Source organism: Sorex araneus, chromosome 1 (assembly GCF_027595985.1).
Source record: "Sorex araneus isolate mSorAra2 chromosome 1, mSorAra2.pri, whole genome shotgun sequence".
NCBI classification, from domain to species: domain Eukaryota; kingdom Metazoa; phylum Chordata; class Mammalia; order Eulipotyphla; family Soricidae; genus Sorex; species Sorex araneus.
The window spans coordinates 173,824,910-173,849,498 of record NC_073302.1 but is presented as its reverse complement, the minus strand read 5'-3'; the positions used below and the strand labels follow the sequence as shown (position 1 = coordinate 173,849,498).

The following is a 24,589-nucleotide window of genomic DNA, read 5'->3' as shown; positions in this document are numbered from 1 at the left end:
CCAGGGGCGACTGCACTCAGGAAGTACTCCTGGCAGTGCAGGGGGACCATATGGGATGCCGGGGATCAAACCTGGGTCGGTTGTGTGCAGGGCAAACTCCCTCCCCATTGTGCTATCACTTCGGCCCATGGGACTGATAGGTTCTTGACAAAGGTTTCTGTCTGTCAGATCACAGTACATGCTCTCTCCTGCCTCACTAGGAAGTATCTTGAGATAAAGTACAGTGGTGCTTTTGTGATGTGCGCCATCTTTCTCGAGACTTTTTCCTATTTCCTACATGGTACTGTGCACCAGCAAAGCCCTGACACCCCAATTTCTCTTTCCTCCAGCCCTCAGCAGCTGCATTCTATTTTCTGTCTTAGTGAATCTGACTTCTCAAGGAACCTCATGTGAAAACCCTTAGGAGAGGAACCTTATAAAAGAGGACAGTGTTTGTCCCTCTATAAGTGGCTTAGAATGATGTCAGGGTTCCTCTATGTCATAGCTGTGTCAGAATTTTCTTTTTAAGATTCCATTTTTAATACTGTTTTATACTGCATTTTGTTGACTCATCTGTTGAACACAGAGGTTGTATTTGGATATTGTGAGTAAAGCTGCTTTGCACATGAGTGTCCAAAGCAATGTTTATGTCTCTGCTTTTACTTCTGGAGGGTCTGTGCCCCAATTTGTGTCTCTGTTGGTGTGGGTTTTGTCCATTTGGGGGCTTCCTAGTGGTGCTGGGGAACCATATTGTGCCAGGCATGTGCTCCAGTCCCGGCCTCCAGCTTTATAATTTTTTTTTATTTTCATAGTTTTTTTTCTAACATTTTAACCCGGTACTATTTTTATAATCTCTTTGGATTAAGTTAAAAAATTTAATTTAATTTAAACTTGCCGTGTTCAGTAGTTCTTTCACTGTACCTTAGTGAAGACCCAAAGCTTTCTTCAAAAGCCTCAGGCATGCATTGACCAGTCACTGCCTCTGTTGTCACGTGGCAGTTTCTCTGTCTCTGTGCACTTCTTTACATGTCCATCTTATAGACTTCCCGTCACTGGATCTGATGCTTGCCTGAATCTGGCCATGACCTCATCTTAACCTGACCACATCTGCAGAGGCAGTTTCCAGAGAATAGCCTGGTCAGAGCTTGCAGGGTTTAGGGATCTGTGACTAAACATCCTTTCAGAGAGCGTGATTCAAAGTGCAGACCCTTGAAAGTGTTTGCCAAGTGGCTATTAAGTTCTCCAGTGTTTGTTAATTTGACTTGAAGAGCCAACAGAAACCCAGCATCTTATTCTTCCGCTAGTGCTCATGGGCATTCCCTAAGTCTTTACCATCTTTTCTGTTCTTGCCCTCTACAGCATATAAAGCGTGGCTTCTTTTATTCATCTTTATGGCTATCAACGAGAGGCATTTTGGAAATCACATTCACTGAATATTAGATTTGAACTTTGTTCTTAAGGTGGAGAACAAAACTCAAAGGGAGTAAAATAGAATTGGTAGAGGATAGCTTATTGTACATTCATCAGGAAGCCTCATTGTTGGCTGGAGAAGCTGAGACTTTATGTAAGGATGGGGAAATGTCACAGCAAAGCTGAGGAAAACACATAGGACGTTAGTAGAGGAGACAAATTTTGAGAAAGAAAAACAAAAATAAAGCAGGAGTAATGAGAAGGGACTTTATTGGGACCTTACACAAAATAAGGCACATACAAGAACAGGTCCCGAGCATCACAGTCTCGGAGACCACTGGCAGGAGAAACAAAAAGTTTGGTTTTTTTAAAAAAAATTTTTTTTAAGTTTTTAATTTTCATTTTTTTATTGAATCACCGTTAAGAAACACAGTTACAAAGTTGTTCATGATTGGGTTTCAGTAGTACAATTTTCTAACACCCATCTCTTCACCAGTGTACATTTCCCACCACGAATGTCCCAGTTTCCCTCCTGGGAAACTGCCACCCCACCCCACCCCATCCCACCCCACCCCAGTCTGTCTCTATGGTAGGTACTTCCCCACCTTTCCCTCTCTGTCTTTCCTCTCGTACTTTCCTCCTTCCATCATCCGTCCATCCATCCGTCCCTCTCTTCCTGTCTTTCATTTAGGCATTATTGTCATATTTGTCCCTTTACCTACTTTCAGCACTCAGTTCTTGTCCAGAGTAATCGTTTCCAACTATCACTATTATAGTGGTCCCATCTCTATCCTAGCTGCCGTCCCTCCACCACCACTTATGGCAAGCTTCCAATCTTGGACCAGTCATCCTGGTCCCTGTTTTTTCTGCCCTTGAGTATTGGTCTTATACCATGTGTTACACACACACACACACACACACACACACACACACACACCCCACAAATAAGTCTAGTCATTCTATGTCTGACCCTCTCCCTCCGACTCATTTCACTCAGCATGATACTCTCCATGTTCATTCATTTATATGTGAATTTCATTACTTCATTTTTCCTGGTGTAGATGTACCATAGTTTTCCATTGTGTGGATATACCACAGTTTCTTTAACCAGTCATCTGTTCTCAGGCATTCAGGTTGTTTCCAGATTCTGGCTATTCTGAATAGTGCTGCAATGAACATGCAAGTGCAGATATTCTGCTGTATTTTTTGGGGTCTCTGGGCTATATTCTCAGAGGTGGTATTGCTGAGTTGTATGGAAGATCCATTTCTAGCTTTTTGAGAAATGCCCATATTGTTTACCAGAAAGGCTGGACCCTGTCAGCATTCCAACCAACAATGAATGAGAGTCCTTTTCTCCCCACATTTGCACCAGCACTGGTTGCTCTGGTGTGAGATGTTATTTCATTGTTTTTATTTGCATCTCTCTGATGATTAACAGTGTAAACTATTTCATCATAGGTCTTTTGGCCATTTGTATTTCTTCTTTGAGGAACTTTTTCTTCGTTTCTTCCAATTTTTGGATGTTTTTTTTTCTTGTAAAGTTCTACTAGTACCTTATATAGCTTGGATATCTTATCAGATGGGTATTGGGTAAATAATTTTTCTCATTCCTTGGGCTGTATTTGTATCTTGGTCACCATTTCTTTTGAGATGCAGAAGCTTCTTGGTTCATTTATTTATTATTTGTTTTTCTCCCCAATTTTATTTTATTTTTATAAAGTTGTTCACAATAGTTTATTGCATTCAGTATTCCAACACCAGTTCCACCACCATAACACCTTCCCACCAACATTATTTTGAATTTTCCCACCACCACCCAAGCAGGTCTTAAATATTTTATTTTGTATGGCTTATTACAAATAATGTGTTAAAAATGATCCAAAAAAGTTTCCTTAGAGGAAAATGTCTGAAGATTCCTGTAACTCACTATACAACCTATTAACCCTTGTATAAGAGATTACTAACATGTTACATATTGAGTCTTGAGTGCTAATATTTATTTATTTATTTTTGGATCGAAATCCATTGCCTTCTACCTTACCCCTATCAAATGTGGTGTGTGACTCTTGATACATCAGTGGAATAGAGTGTGAAATTGCACACCCACGCACTTAAGGGATTGTAAAATTTTAAATAGGCTGATACAACTGGTAATGATTTTGGGATCCAGAAGTATCTCTGCAGCATGCGGCTCTTTTCTGAGATTTATTTGGATCATCGCTATTAATGAGCTTGTATTAACCAGGGGCAGTTTGTGGGTGTGACTGCCAGGCTCCAGGAAAGACAGGGAAATGTGGGAAGGTCACCCATCCCATTCCCAACTTTGAGAGCTTGGAGATTTAGGCCACAGAAGCCACATATCTGAGTTTTTCGGAAGCTTCTTTATTCCCACTTGTTTATCTTTGCTTTCACTTACTTGGTCCATGGTGTTTCATCTTTGAAGATATCTTTAGCTTCATTGTCATGGAGGGTTCTGCCTACATTTTCCTTTGTGTACTATATGGATTCAGATCTGATGTTGAGATCTTTAATCCATTTTGATCTGACTTTTGTACCAAGTGTTAGAAAGAAGTCTGAGTTGTTTTTGTTTTTGTTTTTTTTTTGCATGTAGCTACCCAGTTTTCCCAGCACCACATGTTGAAGAGATTTTCCTTGCTCCATTTCATATTTTTTCCTCCTTTATGGAAGATTTAGTGATTATATATTTGAGGGTCAGCTTCAGAATATTTGACTGTTAACATTGATCTGTGGGTCTGTCTTCTAATACCATGCAGTTTTAATTACTACTATTTCGTAGTACATTTTGAAGTTGGGGAAGGTGATGCCTCCCTCTTTTTTTCCCTAAGGATTGCGTTAGCAGTTCACAGGGGGTTATTGTTCAATGTGCATTTCAGGAATGCTTGATCTGTTTCTTTGAAAAAAATGTCATGGATATCTTTATAGGGACCACACTGAGTCTGTACAATGCTTTGGGGAGTTGCCATTTTGATAATGTCAATCCTCCTGATCCATGAGCAGGGAATGTGTCTCCATTTCTTAGTGTCCCCTTTTATTTCTTGAAGTAGTGTTTTGTAGTTTTCTTTGTATAGGTCCTTCACCTCTTTAGTTAAGCTGATTTCAAGGTACTTGATTTTTGATTGTGAAAGGGATTGTTTTTTTAAAATCTTTCTTCTCTTTCATCATATGCATATAGGAAAGCCTGCACTCCTGAAATGCACATTCAACAAAAAAAAAAAACCAGGAATTGCTAAAGCAATCCATAGGTATTGATTCTGTAGCCTGGCACTTTACAATGCAAATCTGTTGTTTCTGGGAACTTTTTCATAGAGCCTTTAGGATTTTCTAAGAACAACATCATGTCATCTGCAAATAGTGAAAGCTTAACGTCTTCCTTTTGTATCTGGATACCCTTCATTTCTTTTTCTTGTCTAACTGCTATGGCAAGTCTTCCAGTATTGTATTGAAAAGAAGTGTTGAGAGTGGACAACCTTGTCTTGTGCCTGGTTTTTTAGGGAAGCCTTTTAGGTTTTTCTCATTAAGGATAATGTTTGCTGTGGGCTTGTGGTAGATGGCTTTGAGTTATTGAGAAAAGTTCCTACGACTCCCATTTTGTTGAGATTTTTATTGTTGATTGGTGCTGGATCTTGTCAAATGCTTTCTCCTCATCTATTGATATGGACATACAGGTTTTTTTTTTCTCTTTCATTGATATGGTGTATTATGTTGATGGACTTTGAGAATGTTAAACCATCCTTGCACTCCAGAATAAGCCCCACAAATCAAAGAGTTTGAATCCCGCTTTCAGCCTCCTCCTTTGTGTTCCTAGGAAAGTTATTTACCATTTTGAGTTCCTGTCTTTAAAATGGGAAGTGTGTGGCTGGAGTGATAGCACAGCGGGTATGGCATTTGCCTTGCACGCGGCCGACCCGGGTTCTATTCCCAGCATCCCATATGATACCCTGAGCACCGCCAGGGGTAATTCCTGAGTGCTGAGCCAGGAGTGACCCCTTTGCATCGCCGGGTGACCCCCCCCAAAAAAAAAAACAATAAAATGAGAAGTGAAGGGCCTGAGATTGGATCAGGGATAAAGTACCTGCCTTCCCTGTGTGAGGTTGTGGGTTTGGTCCCCAGCTCCTGGAGGGGATGAGGGTCTGGGGAGTTGGTTCAGGGGCCCAGGACCTAGCCCTGCTCACCAGCACCACATGGACCCATTCCCCACGGACACCACCAGGTGTTTAACACCAACTCTCTGACCAGACCTGACAAGCCAGGTAAAGCTGGGCATGGCCTCGAGCTTCCTGAGCACTGCTTGAGAGGCATAAAATAATTGATGAAGGGAGCTGATGCCTCCCTCACAGGCATGTAAAGGTTGCATAGGACAGGTTTATAAGTATGTTCTATATTTATATGTGGCATCTGTTATAGAGCACTTGCTGTATTGTCACCATGTCACACATCATCAGGCGTTTACGAAGGTTGCATGAGACAGGTTTATAAGTATGTACTATGTTTATATGTATGGCTTTAATCATACAGCACTTGCTGTATTGTTGCCATGTGATACATCAGCAGATGGTTACAAAGATTGCATGGACAGGCTTATAAGTATGTTCTACACCTGTGTGGCATCTATTATAAGGCACTTGTTGTATTGTCACCATGATACGTTAGAGTTTCTGGGTTTCATATCAGATACATACAAATAATCTCATATAGATTCCATATTAAGCCACAGATAATAAACTTCTCATGTTGATTTTTCTTTTTTGTAATTTTCTCCAGTTTTTTCTCTTTCAAATGCCTTTGCCCACATTTTTGTTTTGGGATTATCATGTAAATGTGCCCTACTTACTATGTCTAAACCTTTTTTGTGCTAGTATTGACTTGACATTAGTTAACTGTACAAACTCTAACCTTTCTTTCCTCTGTGAATATCTTTTCTCATATCACTGCTGGTTTTGTTTCTGTCTATACTCTTGGTCAAGCTTTTATGATTTTGTCTGGATCAGTAATACAGAGGGTAGGGCACTTGCCTTGCACGATTGTGGCTGACTTGGGTTTGATCTCAGGCATCCCATATGGGGCCCTGAGCCTGCCAAAAGTGACCCCTGGTCACAATGGGTGTGGCCCCCAAACCTAACTATTTACATATACATTCTTTTCTTTCCAATATGTAATAACAGGTTTGGTGATGGTAAACTATAAGGTTTTTTTGTTTCTTTGTTTTTTGAAACCACTTACTTTTCTATCCCATTTGAATGTTACTTTTCGGAGTGAGCTATCAGCCTGCAGTCTGTTCCCAAAAGTAACATTCAAATTGGATAGGAGGAGTAGGAGGGTGATGACTGAGAAAGAACATGTCTCAGGGTCTCACCCCCTCCTAATGCCAATTCTGCCCATAGTGGCCCCTGCAGTCTGTTCTGTGCCAGAGTTAGGTCAGCTGTCACCAGCTTCACATGAACAGGTAGATGCTTCTTCTCAGGGTTGGGAGCAGCTGGGGCTCTACATGTGTGACACGTGGCTTATTCCAGATGTGCTACAGCGGGGAACTTTGCTGGCTAGTGTCCGATCCACCATCTCCAGAGTTGCTGCTGCTTATGGTTCTGTCAACCTCAAAGAGTTCTTAAATACTCTTAAAGACAGGATTGAAGGCATCTAATGCTATTTTTGATCTGGTGTTTTTGGGTGTTGGAAGGCAGAGTGGGCAGATGCCTACGTCATTGTGGGGGAGTGTTTGGCCACACTCAGCCCTGTTCAGGGCTTACTCCTGGGGGCCTCGAGAACATATGGGGTGCTGGGTGGGCTCCGTGTACAAGTAGGCCAGGGCCCTACTTGTACTGTGTTTAGATGTACATTTCATGTTTTTAAAAAATTTCAAACTATTGGGGCTGGAGTGATAGCACAGCGGGTAGGGCGTTTGCCTTGCATGCGGCCGACCCGGGGTCAAACCCCAGCATCCCATATGGTCCCCTGAGCACTGCCAGGGGTGATTCCTGAGTGCATGAGCCAGGAGTGACCCTGTGCATTGCTGGGTGTGACCCAGAAAGCAAAAAAAGAAAAATTTCAAACTACCACCCCTTAGAATTCTGCTCATTTTATATTAGGGCTTCTCTCTCTCTCTCTCTCTCTCTCTCTCTCTCTCTCTCTCTCTCTCTCTCTCTCTCTCTCTCTCTCTCTCTCTCTCTCTCTCGCTCTTTCGCTCTCTCTCGCTCTCTCTTTCATGCTATTTAATCTTTTCAAAGAACTGGGAAAGAACTTTTGGATTTAAATTAAATTCTTTTGTATTTAAAATTCTGCCAGACCTCAGATCTTTTTCTGTGTTACCACGTATACTCTCAGTAACTTTCTCCCCTTGTACAGTCTGTTCATTTTATTTAGATCAGGATGAACGATGCAGTGGTTGAACCATGCAGTGAGGCCCAATGAATTATGCCTTTTCTTTCTCTTGTTTTTCCCCTTTAAAGAAGCATCAGCCTCATTCTTTTTAATACCTGTGTAGTCTTCCTTTGCCCAGATGTGCCCTGTTTACTTCAAAGTAGTTATACTTTTATACCAAATAGAAACTTTCCATTTCTTAAATTACACTAAAAACCTGGTCAGTTAATACAAGTCTCTAGTGATAGATGCTATCATATCAGATGACTCATTGGCCCTCTGCATGCTATAATTTAGGAACAAGTTCCTTAAAATTAGAATGTTTGTTGCTTCACAATACCCTCTTCGCAAGAGAATCTTTTACATTTAAATATTCTTAATTAAAATGTTACCATCTTTTAAATGTCATTGTGTGTGTGTGTGTGTGTGTGTGTGTGTGTGTGTGTGTGTGTGTGTGTCTTTTATGACTCAGTCCTGCTCTGCAGTGTAAGGTGTGGTGCAGTTGTATCTGTAGCCAGTGCTGTTTTATCTTGAGATTCCTCCACATGACCATTTTACTTTCTTATCTTGACTGTGATCAACTCATTCAGTACTTCATTCTTTTCTGTTTTGTTTTGTTTTACTTTGGGGCTACACATGACAGTGCTTATTCCTGGCTCGGATTACTCCTGTCTCTGCTCAGGAATCACCCCTGGCTGTGCTCAAGGGACCATCTGGAGCACCAGGCAAGCACCCTCTCCACTGTGCCCCAGCCCCTGCTTCATTCTTCTTTCCTTTATAATTTAAAGCTCTGGATTTTATCCTTCCTTACTTCATATTTTGGCTTCTGTCTAAATCTGTGTTGCCCAAATTACAATTTTTTGATCCAAGATAAAGGCATTTTGCCTTCTTATGGCCTCCTGGATACTTAGGTTATGGTGTATGACATTTAAAGCAGGTCTAAAGTGGGGCCGGAGCGATAGCACAGCGGGTAGGGCGTTTGCCTTGCACACGGCCGACCCGGGTTCGATCCCCGGCATCCCATATGGTCCCCCAAGCACCGCCAGGAGTAATTCCTGAGTGCAAAGCCAGGAGTAACCCCTGAGCATCGCTGGGTGTGACCCAAAAAGCAAAAAAACAAAAAACAAAAAAAATAAAGCAGGTCTAAAGTGCTCACAGACTGTCCTGGCCTGCAGAAATGGGTATAGTACACACATAGTGGTTTGGTCTCTGTCCTGCTGTGAGCACTGTCCCCTTACACCCGGAATCCTCTTACTCTCTCAGCACCCTTCTTTGATCTGAGGTCATAGATTTCTTGGGATCAGGTGTGGCTGGACCCAGAGCCTGGCCCTCAGCAGGGTCAGAAGCTGGTGCAGGGTGCTGTTCTGTGCAGGTGAAGGTCACCCCAGCAGGAAGGCCTGGTTAGGGGCATCTTGTAGGAACTCATTTCAGTTTGCCCATAGGAGGGGATTGTGTCATTATGGTAAGTACTCAGATTTTTGTCTGCACATTTCTCAAATTTAACTGTTTCATGGATTCCCACTGGTTTTTATATACAGAGATTATTGTCCTTGGAACAGTAAGGGACAAATGAAAACAACCCTTGGGCTCTCATACTAGAACTGAGGCTACAAGGAGGGGGATGGATAGACAGCATTAATACCACTGTCAACATTAAACAGGTTGCAAGAGAACCATGTGCCCTGGAGTGCGTGCTCTACATGTATGTTGTAGGACTTCCATCACTTGGACCCAAAACCAGAATAAAGCAATACCAAAAAGAAAAATTTATAAGACTTTCAAATTTTCAAATTTATTTCTTACCAATTCTTGTCTCACTGGGCTGATAACACCGAAAATGATCATTGGCCAGTCCTGGCTCCTTTTGAGTTTTGAAAACTTGCCTTTTTGCACTCGAAAGTATGAGCCTGTGGGCCCAAAGTTAAAGAAGCTGATTGGAGTGCTTACTTAAACGGGCACTTCAGAACCTCCAGAGATAGCAGGATTCTAAAATTGTCTCCAGAATATTATTCCAAAACTGGCTCCAGCCATTAAGCAACCAAGGAAGATAAGAAAGACTGTATCTCACCTCTTTGTGGTCTTCCTGCTCCGTCACCCCATCTCTTGGTTTATTATTTGCCGTCAGGAGGACAAACCATTGGTTCCTCCAGAATGTTCTGTTCTTTGTCCTCAGCCATCACTTGTCCCTGCAGTATGCAGACATGACTCCCCACTTGTGGCTAGATGGGTTGGATGGAGAGGTGGGAAACCCCATTTGCATCTGGAATCACTGCCATCCTCCAGGAGAGTTACTGGAATTTTTCTTCTAGTATTGTCTTTGACTCTGGGCTTTAGATTTAGAGAGTTGTCTAATATAGCCAAAATTTTTTTCTTGTTATAACTAGAATCTGGATGAGATATTTATAAGGTTGGTTTATTTTTTAAATTAAATTAATTTTTTCTTTTTTTATTTTTTTAAGCATTTTTTAATTATTTATCTATTTATTTATTTATTTATTGCTTTTTGGGTCACACCTGGCGATGCACAGGGGTTACTCCTGGCTCTGCACTCAGGAATTACTCCTGGTGGTGCTCAGGGGACAATATGGGGTGCTGGGAATCGAACCCCGGTCGGCCGCGTGCAAGGCAAATGCCCTACCCGCTGTGCTATTGCTCCAGCCCCTAAATTAATTTTTTCATGTCTGTCAAAGCCACAACTGTTGACCCAATTCTAGAGTTAAAATTAATTAGATAACAAAGCTTTAGTATTAAAATTTATAAGTTTGAAAAATCAATTTTATATGTGAAAATTGTTACATCTGGTCATGGGGTTCTTAAGCCCTTCTCTAGAAAGTTATAAAGCTGTTTGTTGCTAGCCTTCAGTGTTACTGGTCTTATCTTTTGAGTCTAGTCAGATTCTGTTACTTTCCCACCCACTTTGATGTGCTTCTACTGGAACTTTAGTATTGAGGAATTTGGAGATAACTATGTGGTCACATATGTGGCCCAGAGACTTTAAGACCTGTGGTTAGTGCCCGTGAGTATGGCCATGAATTTGAGCTGCTTGGTGTGTGTCTCCTCGGCAGTTTAATTGGGAGCAGGGCAGGTGGGCTACTTGCATGGTGGCGTGGCTGCTGGGACTTCTGGAAGACGCCCATGTCCACTCTGAGAGGACTCTAGAGTTCTCACCTGGACACCAGGAGCACAGGGAATCATTTGTGGTATGGTGCCTAAAAGAGAGAACTAGTGAAGTGGTGGGGTTGGGCCCTTGGCGTGGTGCAGTGGTAGGTGTGGCTGCAGCTGCTGGGGCTTCAGCTGGGTAGGGACTTGGCCTGCCTTCCTCCTTCCCAGGGGATGGGGCATGCACCCTGTGTCCGTGGGTTTAGCTGCTTGGCATGCATCTCCTGAGGGGTGTGGTGGTGAAGTTGTAGAGTAGGAATGGAGGCTGCAGGAGCAGGGCACACCCAGTGGTGCTGAAACATTGCTCCTGCTGGGGCCTGGGGGACCATATGAGATCCGGGAATTGAACCTGGTTTGGCCTCATGTAGCAGACATTCTACCTGTTGTCTATTGTCCTGTCTTTTAGCCCAAATTTTTTTTTTTTAATTAGAAAGTGTTTTTTAATTGAGTCACCATGAGATACACAGTTACAAAGCTGTTCATGATTGGGTGTCATACACCATTCCAACACCTGTTCCTTCTTCACCAGTATACATTGCCACATACCAATGTCCCAGTTTCCCTCCCCCACCCATCCTGACTCTATAGCAGGCACACTTTTCTGCTCTCTGTCCTTCCTTTTAGGCACTGCGGTTTGTTACTGTTCCTGAAAGGGTATCATGCATATCACTTTACCTCCCTTACCACTCAGTTCTTGTCCAGGGTGATCATTTCCAAAAATTATTGTCCTAATGTTCCTTCTCTGTACTATTTGCCCTACCTCTCCCCTACAACTTGTGGCAAACTTGCTACTGTGGACCAATCCTCCTGACACTTGTTTCTACTGTCTTTGTGTATTATTTTCATACTATAATTTTTTTTAACGTGAGAGTACTGCTATTCAGTCACTGATTAAGCTGACTGAAGAGGGCATGAACTCCACATTACTTTAAAAAAAAATTATTGAATATCCGTGAGACAGATCGTTACAAAGCTGTTCATGCTTAGGTTTCAGTCATACAAAGATACAACACCCATCTCTCCACCAGTGTACATTTCCCAGCACCACTGTTCCATGTTTCCCTCCACATTTCCCCAACACTTCCCCCACCTGCATCCTGTTTCTATGGCAGGCACTTCTCTCTCTCTCTCTCTCTCTCTCTCTCTCTCTCTCTCTCTGTCCTCCTTCTTTTCTCCCCTTCTTTCCTCCCCTTTCTCTCTCCTTTTGTGTGTTCTGGTTTGCAATACTGGTACTAAGAGGTCATTCTGTTCATTCAGAGCATTCAGTATTTTTATTGGGAAGGTTAGGCTGGAGTAACTTTTTTAACTGGGTGGCAGCTTTGGGGTGTGGACATGATACCAAGGCTTCTGGAAATACAGGGAGGTGGGGGAAGGTAGTCCATTCTGACGCTGGGAAAGTCTGGAGATTTCAGTCACAAAACCCTCATACCTGAATTTTTTCAGCAGGTTTTTATTTCAGGGAAGTCCATCCCAAGATGGTGGAGTCTGGCGGGTAGCATGGTGGTGATTTTGGATTGTGGTAGCAAACGACTGCCTGTGGTAAGCATGCCTCTGCTTGGTGGGTCAGGCACCAGGCCGACCCATCCCCACAAACCAGGTTTACCAGCCTTTTACCAGCCTTTTGCAGGTCTGAGGTTAATTGAGCCTTTTGATGTTTTTAGAAATTTATGACTCTTGAAGCAAGGCTGGTAAAAGAGTTTATATGGTGGCACAGGATATAAACTGCTGCCATGTATATGATTTGTGGTGGATAAGTACCGGTGCTTTCATGAGTAGAGGGAAGGGGGGGGAAGTAGTCTGTCCCAACTTTGAGATAGCCTGGAGATTTCAGTCACAAAATCCGCATATATGAATTTTCAGGTCAATATCTTGATGATAACCATCCTGAGACATTGGAGTCTGGCCAGGGGCATGGTAATGATTTTGGATTATGGGAGCAAGCAGCTGCTGGGGGCTCTGCTTGGGCAGGCACCATGCTAACCTGCCCCCCTCTTATTTACCCTGTTCTGTTCAGCCTTGTGTGGGTCTGAGATTAACTGTGGCTTTTGATCTCTTTCATAAGCTAGAGGTAGTTTGTGGGTGTGACTCCCACATACCTATCTTTTGGCTATTTAATTTCTCAGGAAACTTCATCCTGAGTTGTTGGGATCTGGCTAGAGGCACAGTGGCAATTTGGGGGTGTCAGGAAACTTGAAGGCATCATCAAACTGCTGATGCACTCACCGTGTTGGTACAGATTGATCTGCTGGTGGCCCTGCACCCCCACTATGATTTTTTAATATCCCACAAATGAGTGCAGTCATTCTGTGTCTATCCCTCTCTCTCTGATTCATTTCAGTATTCAGCATGATACTCTACATGTCCATCCATGACTTCATTTTTCTTGGTCTGCATAGTATTCCATTGTGTTCATGTGCCATAGTTTCTTTATCCATTCTTCTCTTCTCAGGCACTCAGGTTGTTTCTAGATTCTGGCTATTGTGAGTAGTGCTGCAATGAATATAGAAGTGTAGATGGCATTTCTGCTGTGTTTTGGGGTCCCTGGGATATATTCCCAGGAGTGGTATTGCTGGGTTATATGGAAGCTCAATTTCTAGTTTGTTTTTTTTTTGAGGAACTCTAGCAATGACCAGGATGGGTTTTTAAAAAAAAAAAAATTTTTTTTCTGGGGCTAGAGAGATAGTACAGCAGGTGTCACGCTCACTTTGCATGTAGCCAAGCAGTGTTGAGTCTCCAGCATCCCCTGTGTTGCTCTGAGCACCAGCAGGAATGGTTCCTGCGTACAGAGCCAGGAATAACATCAGAGCATTGCTGGGGATGGCCCCAAAACAAAACGATATGATGATGCATGACAGAGACCCAGTTTGGATTCCCAGAACCACATGTCTCTGCACCCCCGCAGTGCAACACCAGGAGTGCCAGCCAGGCAGTAAGCTGGGACACTGGGAGGGGCCTGGGCTTGTCCTATGAGTGCAGGGACACTGAGAATGGACTGAACCTCACCAATGTATTCTTCTCTGAATTGTTTTGGTTTCTTTTATCTATATTGAGAAATTTGCTCATTTTTGCCTCTAAAAGTGCTGCCAAATATCATTATTTTATTCATTAAAATAAAGTATAAAGTTAACTCTACTACTGTAAAATAATGATTTCAAAGTTCTTAAGTAGTACTTATGACTCCTCCACATTTTATTCTTATTAGTTATCCTGGTCTGCCTGTAACTTTCCTGAATTTTTCTGCTTCCTTTTTTCGTGCTACACCTGGTGATGCTCAGAGGTTACTTCTGACTGCACTCAGGAATCACTCGGGAGGTGATAAGAGAACCATATGGGGTGCCGTGGATCGTGCCTTGTCCTACCACATGCAAGGCAGCACCTTGCCTGCTGTACTGTCATTCTGGCCCCTTTTCTGCTCTTGGCATTAATTTCTTTTGAGAGTTATAAGTGTATTTTCTTGTAAATATGTGGATAGAATATCTGGAAAAAACTGTTGTTTTCTGCCCCGCTTGTCTTGCTCTTCTGGTGTGGAGGTCTTTTTAAAGGACTACTTTATAAGTTGGGATATACATATGCTCTCAGTAAAGTTTAAATTCAGAGATTTTTCCTTATTTCATGGGAAAAGGTTTTTTCTGTTTAATATTGAATGAATTTCATTTGTATTTGTTGATGTGCAGTTTATATAACATTCTTAATATTATAAAATAATTCCAAGGTAAGTTTATGGTTTTCAAATCTCATGAAAAGCAATATTTTATAGTTTTTAAAAATTGGGATGCTGTGGTTTATACTACTACTAATAGTCGTTTCAAAATTATTTTATGTTCCTCTCCTTCTGACTGATTTCATTCAGCATGATATCCTCTAATTCCATACTCATAGCTGCAAAATGCATCACCTTAACCTTTCTTACTGCTGCATAGTATTTTATTTTGTAAACATACAGCTTCTTTTTTTTTTTTTTTTTTGCTTTTTGGGTCACACGCAGCGATGCTCAGGGGTTACTCCTGGCTTTGCACTCAGGAATTACTCCTGGCGGTGCTTGGGAGACCATATGGGATGCCGGGGATCGAACCCGGGTTGGCCGAGTGCAAGACAAACGCCTTACCCGCTGTGCTATCGCTCCGGCCCCAAACATACAGCTTCTTGATCCATTCATCTGTAGTTGGACATCTGGGTTGTTTCCATACTTTGTTTATTCTACTAAGTGTACATAAGTGTACACATATTCTTTCAAATTAATGTTATTTTGCTTTGGGGATAGATGCCAGGAAGTGGTATTGCTGAGTTGTATTAGACTTGTATTTTCTGAGAAATCTCCATATCGCTTTCCATAAAGGTTGAGCCATGACATATGCCTTTCTCATTGGCGAAAGATGATGTCTAATTGTTGAACTGGCAAATAAAATGATCAGAAAATGATTAGTAAGAGCCATTTAGTGATTACTATATGATTTTGACCTATTATAAGATCATTAAAACCAGTTGATACAACATTAAAAATGCTTATTTTTATTTACATATATATTTTTTCAACTCTGGAATCTAAAGTATATTACATATTTTATACTTGGATCTCATTTTGATAAAATCATGTGTCACCTGTCTTTAATAACACTTTTAAAGCAATTCTTCGGAGTGTAGATGGAATACGTAAGACCTATACATGTAAATTTTCCTTGTGTATTCTTTATAAACACTGCCAACACCATTTGTTGAAGAGACTTTCCTTGTTTTATTTGATGTATTTGACTCTTTTGTCAAAGATGAACTGCCCATAAATCTGAGAATCTATATCAAGTCTCTCAGTTCTGCCCCATTGTTCTGGAGTTCTGTCTTTATTCTAGTACCATGCAGTCCTGATTATTAGAACTTTGTGGTGCAGTTTAAACTTGGGAACTGCAGTGCCTTCCGTCTTCTTTTTCTTCTTATTTTCCCCTCTTAGAATTGCTATGACTATTCAGGGAATTTTACAGTTCCATACAAATTTTAGTAAAAGCTGCCCCAAGTCTTTGAAGACTGTCACTGGAATTTCACTGACATTGCATTGTATCTGTTTGATTCTTTGGGTAGGAAACTCATGTAGACATTGTGTTGTATCTGGTGATTCTTTGGGTAGGAGGGTTGTTGTTGACATTGCTTGGATCTGTGTGATTCTTTGAGTAGGAGGGTCATTGTTGACATTGTGTTGGATCTGTGTGATTCTTTGGGTAGGAGGGTCATTGTTGACATTGTGTTGGATCTGTGTAATTCTTTGGGTAGGAGGGGCATTTTGATACTGTTGATTCTTCCCATCTATGCACAGGGATATTTTTCCATTTCCCTGTGTCTTCTACTATTTCTTTAATTAGTGAATTATGATTTTGAATTTCATATGATTATGAATTTCACTGTGTAAGTCTAAATTCAACCTTCTTTGTTAAGTTGATTCCTAGGTATTTGATGGTTATGGACACTTTCCAAAGAGGCTCTTCTTTTACTTCTGGCTTGTTGTTAGCAAATGGAAATGCCACAGATTCTCCCCCACCCCCCAGTTTGGTTGTTGGTTTGTTTAAAGATATTTTGCTAAATGTCTTTAATAAGTGTATTGTGAAGAGAAGCCACAGGCTATGATCATTAGGCACATTCTTTAATGTGCGTTTAGAAGATGAGCTTCAAGCTGTGGAGCCAGACTTCAACTTTTTTTTTGTTTTTGGAGGGGGGGAAGTGTCACACCTGGCGATGCACAGGGGTTACTCCTGGCTTTGCACTCAGGAATTACTCCTGGCTGTGCTAGGGGGACATTATGGGATGCTGGGAATCGAACTTGGGTCAGCTGCGTGCAAGGCAAACACCCTACCCTCTCTACTGTGGCTCCAGCCCCTTTACTTTAGATCTAGCTATAATACCAGTATTAACTGATAGTTATTTATTGGGGCTTGAGTCAAATTTTAGGCAACTTACTATTTTTCTTTCCTGCTGTGATGATTAAAGGAGTGTTTCCTATGTTTTAATCCATCTCTTAAGTCAAAAATTTGCTGCATTACTTTTTTTTTTAAGTAGGAGTACTGCTATTTATTCAGCCATTGATTAAGCTGATTGAATTGGGCATGAACTCCATAGTACTTTTCTTTTTTTTAATTGAATCACCTAGAGATACAGTTACAAAGCTTTCATGTTCAAGATTCTGCTGTACAATGATCGAACACCCATCCCTCCTCCACCATGCACACTTTCCACCACCAGTGTCCCCAGTATATCCGCTCCCCATCCCAGTCCTCACCCTACCTCCATGGCAGACAATTTCCCCAATACTCTCTCTCTACTTCTGGGCACTATGTTTTGCTCGAATTTTCCCACCACCATTCAGGCCTGCCTGCCAGGGGCAGATGCTAGGTCACTTATTGTCCATTGCTCATTTTGAATATCATGGGTGCCACAGCTGTGCACTTCTAGAATTCTAGATTGTAGATGGTTGGGTTCCAGAGACATTTCTGTAGAGCACTCTGAACCAGGACTGTTGGTGCACTAAGATGGTGCCTGGAGGCACATTGTGGGCGTGACAGCCAGGCCAAGGAGCAGGAGCCGGGGAGGGACAGCCCGGCACATCTGCCACCCTGCAGCTTAGAGATTTGTTTCTGGAATCCGCATACCTGGGCCTTGCTCGTGGAAACTCTTGGCCACCGGGTTTCCATCTGGTGTAGGTTGGATGACAGCACCTGCTCTGTCTGGGGTGCACAGTGAAATTGGCTCTGTATGGGACCCGGAAATATCTCCAGCTCTGTGGTATCTTCCAGGACTCGCTGCTGTAAATTACATTTTTATTCTATCCCTGGGCTTGAGCGATAGCACAGTGGTAGGGCGTTTGCCTTGCACTTGGCCGACTCGGGTTCGGTTCCTCCACCCCTCTCAGAGAGCCCAGCAAGCTACCAAGAGTATCTCGGCAGAGCCTGGCAAGCTACTCATGGCGTATTTGATATGCCAGAAATAGTAACAACAAGTCTCACAGTGGAGACGTTACTGGTGCCCTCTCAAGCAAATCGATGAGCAATGGAATGACAGTGATGACATCCCTAGACTAAGTCTAAATAAATTTTTATAAGGTCTCTCCATTATGTTTTTATTTAAATGTTTGAAACTTTAAAAAACACCTTGATTTACAGAATTGTTAATAATACAGATATTTTTGTGTATTCAGTATTTCATTGCATCTATGATATTCCCTGCATCAATGTCCCCAGTTACCTATCCACCTACTCCCCACCCTACCTCCTTAGCAGGCACAAAATAATTTACTTTATATGGCTCATTACAGTATATATCTCATAATGGTGTTATTAGTCACTGAGGATTCACTGAGTTGGTTTGTGCTAGTTGAACCTTCTTTGTTAATGTAGTTCACTCATTGAGTTTAGTGGGCTTCTGTGAAACTCTCCCATCTCAGTTTCTGTGCGCCCACTGGGCTCTCTGTTCTGTGGAATTTGGCACTGTGAAACAGGGATGATTCAGTAGCTTGGTGTCTGAAATCATTCATGGCACTGGGCCTTCCATGGGCTGGGACTCACCTGTCCCCATCTGGAGGGCTCCAGAGACAAGGCTTGCCTGGTTGGACTCCAGCTGTGGCATTTTCCTGAGATCATGTGTGGGACTGGGCTTTGCATGAGCTAACCAGAAATGCCACTGATTTTTGTGTGTTAATTTTGTAGCCTGCTACTTTGCTGAACTGGTTTATTTCTACAAGTGTTTTTGTAGAGCTTTTAGGGTTTTCAACATATCCTGTTATGTCATCTGCAAAGAGTGATAATTGACTTCTTTCTCAGTTTGGATCGCTTTGATTTTTTTTTTCCTTGATTGCTATGACAGTGACTTCCAAAACAATATTGAATAAGAGCAGTGAAAGTGGACATCCTTAATTTGTGCCCTATTTTCAGGGAAACTTTCAGATTTTTCACCATTAGATGTGATATTGGAGCAGAGACCTAGATGTAAACGGAATGGAGATAGTGGTGAATTGGACCCCAGAGTGGGGAATAGATCTGGGTCAAGAATTTCTTTTTTCTTCTTTAATACGCAAAACACAGATGAATAATAGTGGTGCCATTCATATGAGGTTTGTTTACGGGGGTGGGAAGTAAGAATGGCTTGTGAGAAGATGATTAACTACACTATTGGTATGTTGGATTTCAAGTACCTTGAAAAATCTAATTGGGGGTGCAGAGTATGTATATAGATTAGGAATTTGGAGCTCACAACCAGAAAATGAATTTGAGAACCAGTTGCTAAGTGATATACCTCAATCTTTGGGAAGGATAATACAGATTAAAGATAAATAAACCCGTATGTTTACATGCACCTATATGTACCTATTTTATATCCTTTTAATAGGTACCTAATGTGTTCCTATATTATTACATTTTCTCTTAGTTTTCATATTTTCACTTTTTTTTTTAACTTGAAACAAAGAGTTTGGAGCTTTCATTATTAAGCTTTCATATACATATAGTGTCCTGACACCTCTGTCACTTGGTTTTTAATGCTCACATATGTATATTTCCAAACTTGCTTGTCCCACGTATGACATCAAACAGGGAAAAATTGATCACTGGTATGAATTCTATTTCATTTTTGACACATCTCTTTTGTTTTTTAAAGAGAGTGAGGTTTATTTTTACTTCTTTCCATTGATCTCAACGTAGGGCTTATAAGTAAATCAACTTGAGGTTTTAGTAAGGAAGTTTTATATACGAGATCTAGCAACACTCAACTGAAACTAAATCTGAACCTCTTGGTACTCTTGTTTAGTGTGTATTGACCCATTTGTCAATACACACTAAAATTGTTCCCTGTATCCTTTTGCCGGGGAGGAGGTTCCCACACCCAACTGTGCTCAGGGCTTACTTACTCCTGGGTAATCTACCCCTGGTTGGCTGTGTACAAAGCAAGAGCCTCCCTGCTGTGCTGTCTTTCTGGTCCTTGTATTCCTTTGTTTTATAGTGGGTTTTATTATAGGAGCTTGATGTCAAGATCTTTAAATAGTCCATAAGTGAAAATTTGATGGTACTTTTTTAGCTCTTGAAAGCTAAGATTCTTACAATTTATTCCAGAATGAATTTGTGATTGAACTAAGGAGAGACTTGGGGTCTTTTGAATTTGGTTCCTCTCAATACAATTCCAGGGCCCTAGAATTCTTTCTACCCAGGACCTCTGATTACCAACTTACTTTCTATCTCTCTTCACCCTTCTTTTTTCCATCATGATAGTGAACTGCTAGTTGCTATTTCATTTCTCTTGGATATTTGTATTCTTGAAGTCACCTGTTTTCTTGAAGTGGCTTTGATCATCCTCTGAGCCTGTGCACTGTGAGTTCCAGACACCTGCCATAGGCTGGCTGGTAAACAACCTTTTGGAAACATGGAATAGAACCTGATACTTGGGGTGTGTGTTTATTATCTTCCTGTGACAGGTTAAAGCCTCAGGCTCACACTCTGCTTTGTGTCCCTTTTGCTGCCTTTTAATGAGACTTTCTTGGAACTGGAGAGCTGCTGTACTGTGGGTGGTATTTAAGACTAGTCTTTTCTCAAATAAAACTGATGGCATGCATATTTTGTTAATGACTTCTTTATCTCATAAATCCATTCTGGCTCCAAAATCTTGTGACTGTTGGGCAAAACCCACAAATACAATATAGGTAAACTTCTTGTCAGTGGTTATATATCCTAAATGTTGCTTGTAAGATTAGGTAAAGTATCTTTAACTCTTGAAACACTTTGAACCCAATGGATATCTCATTCAGCCTTGAAAGGACAAGTGTGTTCAAAAACAGCTAATGCTCTTTGCTGTTTTAGTTTGTGTGTCATCAGCCGAGACTCGTGTTCACCCCTTTAGATGCTGCACTTAAATAGTATTGTGTTGAGGTGGAATTTTCGTGCAGTTCTTCTACTGAATGACTCAGGAGTTTTTGTTTCTTTATCCATTTCTTTATAAAAAGCAGCCACTATACTTTTCAGTAGTGAATTTCAAAATCCTTTTTAACCTTATAGGTCCCAGGGTAGCCAAGGATGGCTGCAGCTTCCTATGATCAGTTGTTAAAGCAAGTTGAGGCCCTGAAGATGGAGAACTCCAATCTTCGACAGGAGCTGGAAGATAATTCCAATCATCTTACCAAACTGGAAACTGAGGCATCTAACATGAAGGTATCAAGACTGACATTCGATTGTAGTTTATCCATTTTCACTCAGTATTCCCTCTTGGAAACTTGGGATCAGATGCTCTAGTTTCTTAAAAGTCCACTCTTAAAACTTGGGGATCCTAGCTGTAGTTAGGCCTCAGAGATCTGTGCTTTGGGTCCCACACACATGCTAGGACGTGCTCTGCCCTTGAGCTATCTTCCTGGCCAAAATGTAGTTTCAGTTAGCAGCAATGAGAAAACTTCCTTGCAAAGTTTAGCAATATCATTTAAATAGAGTGTGTTGAATGTATATAGTAAGTTATGGAAGCCCCATTGACACCCCTGCACCAATGTTTACGGTGCCCGAGTGGCCCACTGTCTTCCCCACTCCTCCCAGGCCCTGCAGGGATTGAGTGGAGAGAGCCCGGTTGACACTCCACTCCCTCTGGGAACCTCTCTGTGGGCCCCTCATACTTAGAGGCCTCCAGAGAAACAGAAGCTATTCCTAGAGGCCTGGGATTGGTTTTCAGATAACACTGAAAAGCTGTTATCTCCAAGAGGATAATGAACCGTGTGGAGGGCACCGCCTATGTTCTGAAAATAATGAGATTAAAATCTTAAATGTAGTTTTATTTGTAAGGGCCCATACCCAGAGGTGCCTGGGAAGGACTTGCAATGCTGGGGACCAATTCAGGATCTCACCATGCTGAGCATGTGTTCTGCCAATTGAGCTCTGCGATCAGAACCTTATTTTAATAATATTTTAAATCTTTAATTTCTACTAGGTAATTCTCTTCTCACTAGATGTAATATATAGAATTGGAGATCATTAACAGAATCGTTAGTTGCTTCGTTCACTGATAAAATCTTTTCCTATTTTGTCTTCTTTCTAGCCCTGTGCTGTTTTAACACCTAGGTCCCTGACTTCTGTTTGTTCACTACTCTTCAGCCTTGTTAGTTTCCTATTCTACTTCATGCATTTTAGAGGTGTTCCTTGTTCTTAGCTTCTGTGTTAGCGCTAAACAATTTTCTGCACTTTACCTTTACATCCACTACTGTAAAAGTCTTTTATGCATTTGTTCTTTAATTCTTTTTTCTATTTATATATTTCTCTTTTTTACTCTCATTTACTGTTTCTGTTCTAAGAACTCTACTCATTAATGCCTAATCTCCGAGTTATCTACTTCACATCCCTTTTGAAATAAGTCAGGCTGTAAACAAACATTTTTTTTTCTTTACTCAAGCTCTGGATGACCTTAGAAACAGTGAATCAGTGACAATATGTTTTGTTTTGTAAAAAAAAGAACATTTTAGTTCTGATCATCCTTAAAAGCTTAGGGGTGTGAAATAAAGATTGCCCACAGGCTGCTCTTTCATTGTGTGGCAGCACAGTTCAGGGACCCTGGCAGGTCCATCTGGGTGTATGTTGGTTTGGGTTTGTTCACTCAAACAGTGGTCTGTTCACCACTGCCAGTGAAGCTTGGGAGCTGTTGGCTCTGCTTGGCTGACTCTGGGGCTGAGTCTCCTAGTGCAAATACTCAGCAGACTCTCTCGCCCTAGGCATCTGTTGCATAGGACAGACTCGAGATCCCTTCTACATTTTGTTTGATTCATTGAGTGTAGAGTTCTCTTTTAGCGAGAACTTTAGCCCTCCTTTAGATTCATCCCTATGTTGAAATAAAATTCTGAGCCTTCCTCAGTGTCACCCAGCTCAGAATGTAATGGTGTGTATACATTGTGATACTGGTTCCTGAGAGATGGCTGAGCTCAGCCAAGGCCCGATTTACCAGTTTGTTCTGTACTCATCCTCACTACCCAAAGCCCATGCTTCTTTGGATTTGTGCATGTGGCACAATAGCAGTGATAACTTTTTTTTTTTTGGCTTTTTGGGTCACACCCAGCAATGCACAGGGGTTACTCCTGGCTCTGCACTCAGGAATTACCCCTTGCGGTGCTCAAAGGACCATATGGGATGCGGGGAATCGAACCCAGGTTGGCCGCATGCAAGGCAAATGCCCTTCCCGCTGTGCTATCACTCCAGCCCCAAAGGCAGTTATAACTTCTTAATGAAATTATTTATGTATCTTTCCTTCAGGGATTTTCAGCTGTTAAAGAACAGGACTATAGAGTGAGAACCTGGATTTTGCTCTCTGACACTGTTGGACAGAGCTTTGGTGGCCCCTGGGCACTGGGTGTGGTTCCAGTGACCACCAGGCCCCAGTGCCAATCACTGGGACATGAGGCCCATACAGCTGGTCCAGGGTCCCTAAGTGTAGCTCTGGGCTCTGTGGGTCAAAGTTAATTCAAAACTGTGGTTGTTTTCCCCCACCAGCCCCCTCAGATCACTTGCTAGTTTGGGAGGCACATAATCATGAGTATTTCCTATTAACTGTAAAGAAAATCTAGTATCTCTATCAACTAAAAACTTCGAGGGGGGGTATGGAGCAGGGGTCTGAAATTTTTGCTGTGTCTCCTAGTGGCTAAAAGAATGCTGCTTTGCTCTTGATTGCACAGCATAGATACAAACTTGTGAGTTGGGATTCTACAAAAGGGAAATACAAAAGCTATATATTTGAGAAAATTGACAAATTCTTAACTTGTATGTATAATGATACCATTACTGTGTTCAGAAATAGTATTTAAGACATACGTAGTGAAATACAAGGTTGAAATATCAGGGTTAGGAAGAGATTATGTGATCATATACAAAGCAGTAATTTGAGTATAGATAATAGGTTAGATAATAGGTTAGTATAGATAATAGGTTAGAGTTAATATGTCAGAGGTTTTTATTTTAGGTTTTCTATGCTTTATATATATATGTTTGATGTTTTATGTGAGTAAAATAAAATAAGATGGGAATATCCTAGAATGACCTGCAGTTAAGCACATGTGCAGAAACTTTAGCTAAACTTACTGGAAAGTAAATACCAGGTTTCAACTGTAAGAGTTAAAACTCAGTGCGATTGACTTCAGAATGCCGAGCATGACCATAAGCACACAATGTCATGTGGAAATGTGAGGCCTTTAAGCTTAGAGGTGATATAGTACAAAAAGTCATCTGTTGGAAAATTAGTAGTGGACCTTTATTGTGTTTTGTCAGTGTAAATTCTATTTTCAGAATGTGGAGGATGAAAGATTAAAAGTTGGATCAATAGGTTTTAATTCATTTTCAAGGTTTCATTGTCTAGCAGTGAGTGGGATTGACTGGCAAAGAAAGGGGTCTGGAACTGAGGTGAGAAGGTGAGCAGTGCCCCCTCCCAAATGGAACACTTGCTTATCTTATGGCAGATGATGTTCTGGTCACAGTATGCTCCATACCTGCTTCATCTCTAAAGAATAATTCTAATGTTTCTAAGAACTCAAGATGTTTTTGCTTGATTATATAAATTTAACCAAGCCTATAGAATTTATGGGCTGGAGCGATAGCACAGCGGTTGGGCATTCGCCTTTCACATGTGCGACCCGAGTTCGATTCCTCCACCCCTCTCGGAGGCCCGGCAAGCTACCGAGAGTATCGAG

The 24,589-nt window shown here is 41.5% G+C and overlaps 1 protein-coding gene across 7 annotated transcripts in view; it reads left to right on the top strand.

The window, feature by feature from the left end:
* Window positions 1-24,589, top strand: part of APC (APC regulator of WNT signaling pathway) — a 146,302-nt gene that overhangs the window by 37,469 nt on the left and 84,244 nt on the right. For 5 of the 7 annotated variants that reach the window (XM_055123980.1, XM_055123985.1, XM_055123984.1 and 2 more), the window contains exon 2: window positions 20,940-21,092. The exons of the other annotated variants lie outside the window; for them this stretch is intronic. In XM_055123980.1, coding sequence (XP_054979955.1) covers window positions 20,958-21,092 — 135 coding nt within the window. In that variant the 5' untranslated portion in view covers window positions 20,940-20,957. The remainder of the gene's footprint in view (window positions 1-20,939; window positions 21,093-24,589) is intronic. 7 annotated transcript variants of the gene reach the window in all.